At 57.2% G+C, this 12,340-nt stretch overlaps 2 protein-coding genes across 9 annotated transcripts in view; one reads left to right on the forward strand and one right to left on the reverse strand.

The window, feature by feature from the left end:
* The window catches only part of LOC146421510 (early activation antigen CD69-like), a 102,247-nt gene that overhangs the window by 50,953 nt on the left and 38,954 nt on the right, over positions 1 to 12,340 (reverse strand). For 2 of the 8 annotated variants that reach the window (XM_085047359.1, XM_085047357.1), the window contains exons 2-4: positions 8,754 to 9,472; positions 8,325 to 8,429; positions 7,864 to 8,084 (exon numbers count right to left, since the gene is read on the reverse strand). In XM_085047359.1, coding sequence (XP_084903485.1) covers positions 7,864 to 8,084; positions 8,325 to 8,429; positions 8,754 to 9,312 — 885 coding nt within the window. In that variant the 5' untranslated portion in view covers positions 9,313 to 9,472. Of the gene's footprint in view, positions 1 to 133; positions 235 to 326; positions 512 to 748; positions 854 to 1,175; positions 1,226 to 7,863; positions 8,085 to 8,324; positions 8,430 to 8,753; positions 9,672 to 10,266; positions 10,347 to 12,340 lie in introns of those variants that run through there. The other 6 variants (XM_085047358.1, XM_085047362.1, XM_085047361.1 and 3 more) reach the window with 6 other exon arrangements.
* Positions 1 to 12,340, forward strand: part of LOC146421512 (C-type lectin domain family 2 member B-like) — a 186,571-nt gene that overhangs the window by 37,768 nt on the left and 136,463 nt on the right. The window lies entirely within an intron of this gene.

Here is a 12,340-nt window from a genome sequence, read left to right on the forward strand (position 1 = left end):
CAGCCAGGAACGCACAGTCTGCATTGCCCAGCACAGGAACCCTGCAGGGAGGAGCAGAGACAGTGCTGGAACCTCAGGGGGACACCTTGTGCCCCTGTGCCCCCCAGGCCCTGCCTGTGCCCCCAGGACTCAGGAGGAGCTGAAGTTGCTGCCATCCACCCACTGCAGCTGCTGGTTCTGTCTGTGCAGCCCGAGCCAGTAATCGTTGTTCTTGCTGAAATGGAACAGGAACTCCTGGCAAGGAGAGAGGAGCAGATAATGGGAGCTGCATCCCTGGCCCAGGAGCTCCCCAGGCTCCCCTCAGCCACCCCAAACCCCTCACTCACCATTTCCTTGTCATTGAGCACAGCCAGGGAGGCCCCGAGCTCAGAGCAGCGAGCCTTAGCCTCATCCCAGGAGAGACGATCCGTTGAGAGGAAGTAGCAGATCCCGTTGTACCCAACCCAGCCATGGGGACAGGCCAGCAGCAGAGGAGTGTCAGATGTAACCGGAGCGTCAGTTTGTCTTCTCCCTGCAGAGCGAACAGAGGGTCTGAGGATTCTCCCCTCACGGAGCAGCCCGAGCTCCCATTGGCTGATTTTCCCGCTCTAATTCCCCCACCCCCAGCGATTGGCTGATTCAGCCGTCACTCCTCGTTCTCCCGCGCGCTGATTGGTCAGGGCGGGGCTGAGGGACGATCCCGGCCGTGAGGGAGCAGTGAGCCCGCAGTGCCCCGAGGGGTTGGGCTGAGGCTGCTGCTCCTCCTTACCTGACACAGCAGCCAAGGACACCGCCAGAGCCACAGCCAGGAGCAGGAGCAGAGTCAGCACAGCCAGGGTGAGCACGGGATGGGATCTGATCCACTCAACAGGAGCTGGAAAGAGCCGCAGGCCGTGAGCATGGAGCTGTCCTGAGCAGGCCCAGCCCTCACATCCCCACCCAACACCAGGGAGCACAGCAGGGACCCTCAGCCCGTGTGCCACTCACTGAGCTGGCAGCACGAACAGGGACAAGGGACACAGGTGTGGGGACAGCCAGGGCAGCAGAACTGCCCAGGGCCAGGGCTGTCAGTCCAGCAGAGCACCAGGCCTCTTGTAGAGCCCTGGACACAGCCACACCCTGCCAGCCCTGTGCTCCTGGGCTCACACTGCCCATTGTCCCCTCCCTAGAGGCCACAGCGCTGGCCCTGCACTCACCCAGATATCTTCTGAGGCTCTTTCTGTGTGTGACTCCCATTGCTGATCCATCCTGGGCACCCAGGGCATCCTCGGGAATCTCAACAACAGCGGCGTTATACATGATGAGAGGCCCCGGCTGGTGCTGGCTCTGGAAGGTGCTGCCAGCTCAGTGCAGCCCTGTCTCTGCTCCCCGGCAGCACCTGGGGACACAAACACAGTGTCAGAGAGCTCCGGGCCCAGCTCGGCCCTGCAGCCCCAACCTCTCTGGCTGTGCAGCTCCGGGCTGGGACAGGCAGGGACAGTTAGGGACAGGCAGGGACAGCGCCCGGGAGCTGCCGAGTGCGGGAACAGGGCAGCTGCGGATCGGGCTCAGCCTGCTGGGGGGTCAAGGAAAGAACCAGCAGCCCTGAGGGGCTCAGCATTGTCCCCTGCATGCCCTGCGGTGAGGGTTGCAGCTCAGGGACTGCGAGCGCTGCAGAGCCCGGTTGCTTTTGTTTCTTTTGACAGGAGGCAGAGCCTGGCAGGGAGTGCGGAAATGACAATGCGGAGGGCGGGGCGGACATGGTTAGCGTGCGGATATGGCTGCAGGCCAGCAATCAATATGGCGGGAGCCCTGGCGGCCCGCCAAATACCCCAAACTGCTCTCTTTTCTCCTCCACATCGCTTGGCTTGGCAGAGACACTCAAGTTCCTTCCATCCCCTGCCAGCCCCAGGCACGGACATGTCCCGCTGCACCAGGGGCGCCCAGCCCGGTGCCGCACGGCCGGGAACAGTCCCGGGAACGGGAGTGTGCTGTGCTGTGCTGTGCTGTGTTGTTCTGTCCTGTTCTGCGCTCTTCTGTGCTGCGCTTTTCTGTTCTGTGCTCCCCACAGCACCCGGGACGAGCCAGCGCTGCTCCGGCAGCAGCGGCAAGGAGACCGCGGGCAGCCGCTCCCTCAGCGGCCTCAGGCCAGCGGCAACACGGCGCCACAGCCAGGGAGGGAGGGAGGGAGACGGGAGAAGGAAGCCGCCACAGCCCCCCTGCCGCCCCCTGCATCCCCTCCATCCGCCCGCAGCGAGCCCCGAGCCCCGGCACAAGGCAGCGCGGCTCCCACCTGCGCTGGGACAGCCTCTCCGAGCTCCGCCGCCTCCCCGCCGCTCTCACTACTACCTCCCCGGGGCTCCGCTCCGATCATGGTCGCCTCCCCAGGCTCCGCTCCGCTCCGCTCGCTGGCGGGTGCCACACTCGAGCTGAACGGCGCACGCTGCAGCCTTTAAACTACGGAGAACGAAGAACGGCGCAGTGCGAGAAAGGGTCGGGAGAGGTGGATTTCCTTGCTCAGTTTTGCCATCAATTGTGAGTCACCTTTACACCTTTGGTTTAACACCTGGGGATTGTCACAAACATCCATCGTGAGTCACCTTTACACCTGCGGGTTAACACCTGTGGATTGTCACAAACATCCATAAATCAGGTTAAATGTCCTCACTTATGTTACTCCTCTTGAAATCTTAAATTCAGGTATAAATCAGCTTCAGTGCTGTGGAACTGTTTGATTCAGGCATAAATTAGGTTAAATTCAGGTATAAATCAGCTTAAATGCCGTTAGGCGTTACTGCTCTTGAATCGTTAAATTCAGGTATAACTCACGTTCAGTTCAGGTATAAATGAGGTGAAATTCGAATATAAATCAGGTGAAATGCTGTTAGCTGTGACTCCTCTTGAATTGCTAAACTCTGTTATAAATGAAGTTAAATTCAGGTATGAATCCGGTTAAATGCTGTTAAATGTCACTCCTCTATTAAATTGTAAATTCAGACACAAAGATGGAATAAACGGGATTTTAGGAATTAAAATGCAGGATTTTTGGGAAAAGGGCAAGATTTTTGAGGATGGAATGGGATTTTGAGGATTAAAATGGTTTAGAAGTGGAAGGTTTTTTGCAAAATAAAATTTCATTTTTGAGGGGTGAAGTGGAATTTTGGAAATAAAATGGGATGTGGGAAATAAAGTGAATTTTTAGGGTTTTGAAGTGGATTTTTTAGGGAATGGAAGGGGATTTGAGGAAAAATAGTGGGATTTTGGGAATAAAAGTGGGAGTTTTGGGGAATAATAGGTTTTGGGAAATAAAGAGGATATTATTGGGAATGGAGTTTTGGGGAATAAAAGCAGAATTTGGGACATAGAAGCGGATTTTTGAGGCACAGAAGTGGATTTTTTTGCGAAGGAAAATGGATTTGGGGGGAATAAAGATGAATGTTTTGGGAATAAAGTGGAAATTTGGGGGAATGATATTTGGGGATGAAACGGATTTCTAGGGGTTTAAAGTGGGGTTTTTTTGGGGAATGAGAGCGAGGTTTCTTTCATGGAAGGGGATTTTGGGAAATACAAGTGGGTTTTTGGTGGGATAGAATGGTTTTCGGAGGGAATCAAATGGATGTTTTTTGGGAATGAAGAGGGATCTCTCCTCTCCTCTCCCCTCCCCTGCAGTTCTCCACCGGCAGCCGCAGAATTCGGGAAGCAGCAAAATGGGGACTTTTGGGGCCACCAAGGGAAGCCTGGAAAATGTCCTCTCTGAGCTGCGGGAATTCCTCTGCCCCTCACAGCCGCCAGGGAACAACCCCGAGGCTTCTCTGCTCCTCAAGCTTCCCCAAAATCTCCTGGCAGAACCGGATTGGAGCCCCAGGAGCAGCTTAGGGTGTGCTGGGGAGAGAACGGGAATGGAGAAAATGATGGAAGAAATGGGAATGGAGAAATTGGAACAAACGGGAATGGAGAAAATGATAGAACAAGCAGGAATGGAGAAAATGATGGAACAAACGGGAATGGAGAAATTGGAACAAACGGGAATGGAGAAAATGATGGAAGAAATGGGAATGGAGAAATGATGGAACAAATGGGAATGAAACAGATGGGAATGAAACAAATAAAGGGAAATGAAACAAAAAAATGAAACAAACGGGAATGAAACAAATTAAACAAACAGGAATGAGACACTGACACCTCTCAGGGTGTGCCAGGGGTGAGGTGAGGACTTGGTGACCTGACCAGCTCTGATCCCGTTTTCCAGGAGCTCAGGGATGCAGGATTTGCCCCCCGGGCTGGACGCTGGAAAAGACCAAGTGCTACTGGAATTCCACTGAACAGAACCCTTGGAACAAGAGCTGGGAGGAGTGCAAGAGTCGGGGGGCAACGCTGCTGGTGCTGCAGGATCAGGAGGAGCTGGTGAGGGAATGCTGGGTTGGGAATGGGGGAAGGACAAGGGGCTGCTGCTGGGGGGTGGAGGTTCCCAAAATCCTGGGATGGGGATCAGCTGGTGAGGGAATGCTGGGTTGGGAATGTGGGAAGGACTGGGGGGCTGGAGTTACCCCGGGAAGGGTGAGGAGGTTCCTCAAATCCCAGGATCAGCCCTTCCCTGTGTCACCCCCGGGTGCCTCTGAGGGACACAATGGGTCTCAGTCCTGGGCTGAGCACAGAGCCCATTTTGGGGTGACAATCCATGGCCATCAGGGTCACCGTCTGTCCTTCCCCCAGGAATTCCTCAGTGAATCCCTGAAGAAATTCAAACGCAGCTTCTGGACTGGGCTCTGGGTGCCTGAGGCTGGGATGGGCTGGACGTGGGTGAATGGCTCCAGCCTGGACAGAAACCGGTGAGCACTGGGGGTCAGGGGACACAAACACCCCAATGTCCCCTGAGGGACCCCAGGGGTGACCCAGGCTATCTCCTGTCCCTGCAGCTTCCAGCTTGAGGAGCGACCTGGAGAATGTGGGACAGTCAGGGGCAGCAGAATCATCCCTCAGAACTGCAACTTGATTTGCAGCGTATCTGCCAGAGAGAAGCTTCCTTACTCTGAGCTGGAGCTGGAGAGATGCTCAGGGGGGATGTGGGAGCTGGGCTGGAACAGGAAATTTACTGTTAATTTTTTACTGGGGTAAATGTACTGCATGTACTCCAACAGTAAATTCGGGATTCCTCGGCTGTTGCCATCAGCGTGGTCCAGAGCTGCTGTGGGCTTTTCTGCTGCTGTGAGGTTTTTCTCCAGGAGAAAAGTCCCAGAGAGCTTGGGAGGGAAATGGGAGGACATTGACCCTGCTGGGGTCAGTGAGGGGTTGGAAAGGTCTGAGTGCTCCGGGAGAGTCAAAGGAGAACTGTGCTCTCCTGAAGTTAAAGAGCTGCAAACGCTGATCCTCCTCCCCGTAACAGCTGACAGAACCCGCAGGCAGTGCTGCTGGTGAGCTCTGATCGCTCCGATCTGCTCCGGCAGAGCCCCAAGCTCTGCTCTCCCCAAATTCCCCTCCAGCACTTCCCCCGCCGCTGCAATCCCCGCCCGGCGGCTGAGCTGTCGCTGCTCGCCGGGAGAGTCACGGCATAAAACCTTCCTGGAAATGGTTTTTAGTGCCTGGGAGAGATTTCCTGGGGTTTCTGGGCTCTGCGGGTTGTGCGGCTCCTTCAGGGACACGGGGCGGCCGAGTGCAGCTTTTAGATTATTTATTTTATTTTATTCTTTACCTCTTCTTGCACTCGCAGCTCGCCCGTCCCTCGCTGCGGCTCCTTCAGTGACAAGGGGGGAGCGGACACGCACCTTAGGGCTGCTCTTTTGCTTACCGTTTATTCTATTTTTTATCTTTCCTGTCGTTCCCACCCCGCCCGTCTCCTCCCTGGCCCCGGGGCAGCACAAACCCCTCAGCGTGTCTCCGAAGGCCTCGCCCGCCGCCGCTCCCCGAGGCTCCCCGCGCCTCTGCCTCCATCCAGCGCTGCCGATGTCCCCAAGTCCCCAAACCGCGTTAAATTAGCTCAAATTCAGGTGGGAATGCCCAGTGCCTCCTCCAAGGGGTGGAATTGCACAATGGAATGATGGAATCCTGTGAGGCATCGCACACAGTCCCTCAGGAACACCCCTGGAGTCCCGCTGGGAGCACCTGCCATGGCTCTGAGGGGCTTCCCACGGGCTCGGGGTCTCTCAGGTATCTCTGCTCCGGCCTGGGCTCCTGCCGGGGCTGCAGGAGCTCTCTGCTCCATCCTGGACTCACCACAGCAGTTCCTTGCCCTCCTGCCCAGCCCGGGACGTTCCAGGGCAATCCCGAGTCTGAGTTTGAGGCTCCGCGGAGCTTCGAGCCCCTCACAGACCTTTTTATAGAACCCGCCCAAAGCCCGCCCTTCGCACCCATTGGCTGATGTTCCCGCCCAAACACCACTGCTCCTTTTGATTGGCCGAATCTCCCGCCACTCCTCGTTCTCGAACTCTGATTGGTCAGAACGCGACTGAGGGACAATCCCGCCTTGTCCCCACATCGCTTTCATTTCCCCCAAAAAGCCAAAATCTCCCCAAACCCCTTGGGCTGAGCGGAGGAACAGACAGGGTTTGGGCAGAAAACTCCCAAATCGTTGATCCCCAGGCTGGGAAGGACAAACGGAACCCAACTGATTTGGGAGCTCCAGCAGCTCCTCTCTGCCGGCCCAGCTGAAGGCCTCGCTGGCTGCTGGAGGCTGCACGGGCAGACTGGGAGCACTGGGAGCACTGGGAAGAGGCTCTGGCTCGGCTGAAGCCCCCGGGGCAGGGGGAGCAGGGCAAGGGACAGGACTGCAGGTGCTGAGGGGACACGAGGGACAGTGTGGCCTTGATTAGCTTTTATTTAAAAAATAATAAAATAATACTGTAAATAAGAACAACAGCAACATTGGCACCATAAATACTGATGGAGATCACACAAGGCCATGGCAGAAAGTTCTGAGTTGGAAGGGACAGCAAGGATGCACTCCAGCCCTTCAGCCAATGGCCCCCGTGGGGTCAAATGCACACCTTGGCATTACTGGTACCTTACAGCAAGGCAGGTCACACCCAGAGGGAAGCACCTGTTTGTAGTGTGTATGCAAAGCAGTAGATCGATGTATATGTGCAAGATTAGTGTAGAAATACAGTGTCAGGAGAATGTGTTTGAAATCTCTTTCCATGGCAATATATCCACATATATAGAAAAGATCACTGTAGAAAAATGTAGTGCAAGAGAAACAGGATTAGTTCTGGAATGGTTGCAGAAGGAGAAACAAACCCCCAGCCCCAGGCAAAGCAGCCACAGATCAGCTTCCTCATCATCTCCTCCCCCTGCAGGTTCATCTCCTGCAGATAAGGCACTGAGGTGATCATGAGATCAGAACCTGAGGTGACCCTGAGCAGAGGCACTGAGGTGATCAGGAGAAAAAATACTGAGATGACTCTGAGGGTCAGTGCAAGGCAGATGCTGTGGCTGAGGAAGGAACTCCCTTTGCTAGGGAGGAAGAAATGACCCTTTGACTGCCCAGCATGGAGAAGATCCTTCTTCCTCTGTCACAGGTGAGTTTGGGGTCTGCTGCAGATATACTGCATCTCATTTGAGCAGGGCTGTCTCCTGAGACAATTCTCAGCCAGGTGCACACAGTCTGCATTGCCCAGCACAGGAACCCTGCAGGAAAAAGCAGAGACAGTGCTGGAACCTCAGAAAAACACCTTGTGCCCCTGTGCCCCCCAGGCCCTGCCTGTGCCCCCAGCACTCACGAGGAGCTGAAGTTGCTGCCATCCACCCACTGCAGCTGCTGGTCCTTTCTGTGCAGCCCGAGCCAGTAATCGTCGTTCTTGCTGAAATGGAACAGGATCTCCTGGCAAGGAGAGAGGAGCAGATAATGGGAGCTGCAGCCCTGGCCCAGGAGCTCTCCAGGCTCCCCTCAGCCACCCCAAACCCCTCATTCACCATTTCCCAATCCTTGAGCACGGCCAGGGAGGCCTCGAGCTCAGAACACCGAGCCTTAGCCTGGTCCCAGGAGCGATGATCCATCGAGAGGAAGTAGCAGGTCCCGTTGTACCCAACCCAGCCATGGGGACAGGCCAGCAGCCGTGGAGTGTCAGATGTAACCGGAGTGTCAGATGTAACCGGAGTAACTGCAGTAACTGGAGTGTCTCTGTGCATTCTCCCTGCGGAGCAAACAGCACAAGGTCTGAGCATTCTCCCCTCACGGAGCAGCCCGAGCTCCCATTGGCTGATTTTCCCGCTCAAATTCCGCCACCCCCAGCGATTGGCTGATTCAGCCGTCACTCCTCGTTCTCCCGCGCGCTGATTGTTCAGAGCGGGGCTGAGGGACGATCCCGGCCGTGAGGGAGCAGTGAGCCCGCAGTGCCCCGAGGGGTTGGGCTGAGGCTGCTGCTCCTCCTTACCTGACACAGCAGCCAAGGACACCGCCAGAGCCACAGCCAGGAGCAGGAGCAGAGTCAGCATCAGCAGGGTGAGCACGGGATGGGATCTGATCCACTCAGCAGGAGCTGGAAAGAGGCATAGGCTGTGAGCATGGAGCTGTCCTGAGCAGGCCCAGCCCTCACATCTCCCACCTAACGCCCAGGGAGCACAGCAGGGACCCTCAGCCCGTGTGCCACTCACTGAGCTGGCAGCACGAACAGGGACAAGGGACACAGGTGTGGGGACAGCCAGGGCAGCAGAACTGCCCAGGGCCAGGGCTGTCAGTCCAGCAGAGCACCAGGCCTCTTCCAGAGCCCTGGACACAGCCACACCCTGCCAGCCCTGTGCTCCTGGGCTCACACTGCCCATTGTCCCCTCCCTAGAGGCCACAGCGCTGGCCCTGCACTCACCCAGATATCTTCTGAGGCTCTTTGTGTGTGTGACTCCCATTGCTGATCCATCCTGGCACTTCTCTCCAATGCCATTCCTGGGCTGGGATTCACTCTGCCCCAACAGAGAAGCAGCTTCTCCCTGCCTGTGCCCAGCAGGGTCTGGCAGCTGAGGCAATCCTGTCCCTCTGGTTGCTGATCCATTCTGGGCACCCAGGGCATCCTCGGGAATCTCAACAACAGCTTCATCCTTCCTTGGTCTCATTTCAGACTCACAAATCGAATCTCTCTGGTTGTGCTCAGCAGCATGTGGCATCCAAGGCAGCTCTGTCTGCTCAGTTCCTGACCCGTGCTCAGGATTCTGCTGCTCCTCTGGCCTCCCAGAGCTGGAGCCATAGCTGGAGCCACTCTCCTTCCCTTGGCTCCCTACAGACGTACAGCTGCCATGGCTCTGCTCCTCACCAAGAGGATTTGGCATCTGATGGAAGTCCCAAGCAGCCTCTCCATCCCCAGGGCACAATCCACTCTTCACATCTTGGCTCACTGCAAACTTAGAGCACTGATCTTGCCCCAGAGACATCAGCCCTGATGGTCCAGGAGCACCGATTTGAGCTTCCAGTGCACTTTTACAGACGCTGTCCTGGCCGCCTGGGGGGCACACGATGAGAGGCCCCGGCTGGTGCTGGCTCTGGAAGGCGCTGCCAGCTCAGCCCTGCCCTGTCTCTGCTCCCCGGCAGCACCTGGGGACACAAACACAGTGTCAGAGAGCTCCGGGCCCAGCTTGGCCCTGCAGCCCCAACCCCTCTGGCTGTGCAGCTCCGGGCTGGGACAGGCAGGGACAGTTAGGGACAGGCAGGGACAGTTAGGGACAGGCAGGGACAGCGCCCGGGAGCTGCCGAGTGCGGGAACAGGGCAGCTGCGGATCGGGCTCAGCCTGCCGGCGGGACAAAAAAAAGAAAAAACAGCAGCCCTGAGGGGCTCAGCATTGTCCCCTGCATGCCCTGCGCTGAGGGTTGGAGGTCAGGGACAGCGAGCGGAAGCAGCGCCCTTTATTTCCCCGTCGGATACGGGACGCGGAGCCTGCCAGGAAAGCGTAATGTGATGGCGAGTGCGAGCGGGCGGCCAGCAGGTGGCAGGATCCGCGTGACGTCACAGTCGCCTCTCCTCGCGCGCCCTTGCTCCCTTGGCAGACACACTCAAGTTCCTTCCATCCCCTGCCAGCCCCAGGCACGGATATCTCCCGCTGCACCAGGGGCGCCCAGCCCGGTGCCGCATGGCCGGGAACAGTCCCGGGAACGGGACAGCCACCTCTGTGCTACCCACAGCACTCGGGACGAGCCAGCGCTGCTCTGGCAGCAGCGGCAAGGAGACCGCGGGCAGCCGCTCCCTCAGCGGCCTCAGGCCAGCGGCAACACGGCGCCACAGCCAGCGAGGGAGGGAGACGGGAGAAGGAAGCCGCCACAGCCCCCCTGCCGCCCCCTCCATCCACCCGCAGCGAGCCCCGAGCCCCGGCACAAGGCAGCGCGGCTCCCACCTGCGCTGGGACAGCCTCTCCGAGCTCTGCCGCCTCCCCGCGCTCTGCTCCGATCACTGCCGCCGCTCCCGGGTACCACACGGGATGCGCACCCCACGCTGCCGATCCCGCAAGTCCGAGAAACCTTGTACTGGTAGAGCGGAGCTGATGCTTAAGCTAGGCCTTGCCATGCGGCGCGGTCAATCACAGAGGACGCTACGAGAGGGGAGGAGCCTCGCCGCTGGTGGAGGGGATGAGCGATAATCCCGGGCACCCGTAACGCCCTGAGGGCCGACGGCGACTCCGGTGACGTTGCGGTGCTGTCCGTTGACGGCAGCTCGCTTTGGCCCCCGCTCCCGCCCTCCCCTCCTCCAGTTTTTCCCGAGACCGGGGCGATGGCGGACCTGGCTCACGACCTACGGTCCTGTTCCCCGAGATTGTACCGGCAATGGGCCGAGCGGCTGGGAACGGGTGCCGCCTACTGCACTGCTACCGTGAATGGGGCCGAGCGGCTGGGAACAGGTCCTGCTGCTCGCTCCATCACCCGAATCCCCCTGAGCGGCTGGGAACAGGTCCTGCCGACTGCACCGCTACCGGGAATGGGGCCAAGCGGCTGGGAACAGGTCCTGCCGTCGACCGTCCCGCTGGTGGTGGAGCAGACCGGGAGCGGACTCCCTGTCACTCTCGCAGGCGCCAGCTCCTGGCGCACTCTCCGTGATGACACCGTTCGCTTCGGAACGGGCTCGGGAGATGACGTCGCGACCGGTGACAGCCGAGCGAGCAGAGCTGGCAGGGCTGGGGCTGCCCGGCCAGCCTGAGCCCGCAGCACTCGCCCTGCCGCCTCTCAAATGACAGATTCGACAGAAACGGACAGTAGCGCTAGTTCACATAAACCCTGAAGAAGGAGATCAGGAAACAGCAACGAGACGAAAGAGGGGTTCAGAAACAGCAAAAAAGGCCACGGGAGAACGTAGCCCCATAGCCAAGAGGATGAGAGCTAGAAGGAAAGAGGAGCCGGTTGTACAAGCCCCCCTGAGACAGGCTGCTGGAAACCAGGAACCCGGATAGATCAAGGTCCCACACTCTCTTGTAGAATTAGAACAGTGGGAAAGCACCGTTGGGAAGCATAAAGAAAATCCAGAAAGAGTCGCTAACTTAGTGCAGAGGGCAATTTCCACACAGAACCCTGACTGGAGAGACTTGAGAGCAATGATGGAAACGCTGCTCGATCCTGTTGAAAGAGAGATGGTTGATAAGGCTATCAAAGCTCCTGGAGATGCACAGATAACAGTGGAATGCTCCAGGGCACCACTGCCAAAATGTTCCCAACAGAAGATCCATGCTGGAACCCAAATGTTCCAGACCACATGGCTAGGCTAAACAATTCCAGAGTCTCATCTGTATGGGTTACGACACGGTGTCCCAAAGGCTTGAAATTTGTCAAAGCTGTATGAGATAAGACAAGATCTAGATGAATCTCCCACTGAATTCCTAAATAGGCTAAGAGAAGCTGCACTCAAACACACAAACCTAGATCCTGATTCGAGTGATGGAAGAGCACATCTAAGTCCTCTACTTCTGGGCAAAGCTAGCAGTGATATAAGGAGAAAACTGCAGGAGCTAGGCAGGGAACATGACCTGAACAGGTTGTTAAAGGTAGCTGGGAAAGTATATGGAGATAGAGGTCCTAGTGGTCCTAGTGGCAAAGTTAGACAACCTAGTCAGAAAAGTAGCCAGGAGAAATCATCCAAGGGCAGCTCTCCTTCTCCAGACAAAGATCAATGTGCCTTTTGTAAAGAAAAGGGACATTGGAAGAAGGACTGTCCCAAGTTGAAGAAGAAATCCTCAGTCCCCCAACTAGCTGTGGAACCGGGATCAGGACTGGGATCAGATTTGGGATCGGGATTGGGACCCAATTCGGGATTGGGATCCAATTCGGGATTGGGATCGGGATCACATCAGATTCGGGATCAGGATCAGATCTGGAATGAAGGGGACCGAAGGGCTCTCCCCCAGCAGAGCCTTTGGTTAGAGCTAAGCCGGGGAAAGACGATGTTGAATTTTTGGTAGATTCCAGGGCAGTGTGTTCTCTGCT

The sequence above is a fragment of the Lichenostomus cassidix genome, unplaced genomic scaffold (assembly GCF_008360975.1).
Source record: "Lichenostomus cassidix isolate B80296 unplaced genomic scaffold, HeHo_3.0 HiC_scaffold_33, whole genome shotgun sequence".
NCBI classification, from domain to species: Eukaryota; Metazoa; Chordata; class Aves; order Passeriformes; family Meliphagidae; genus Lichenostomus; species Lichenostomus cassidix.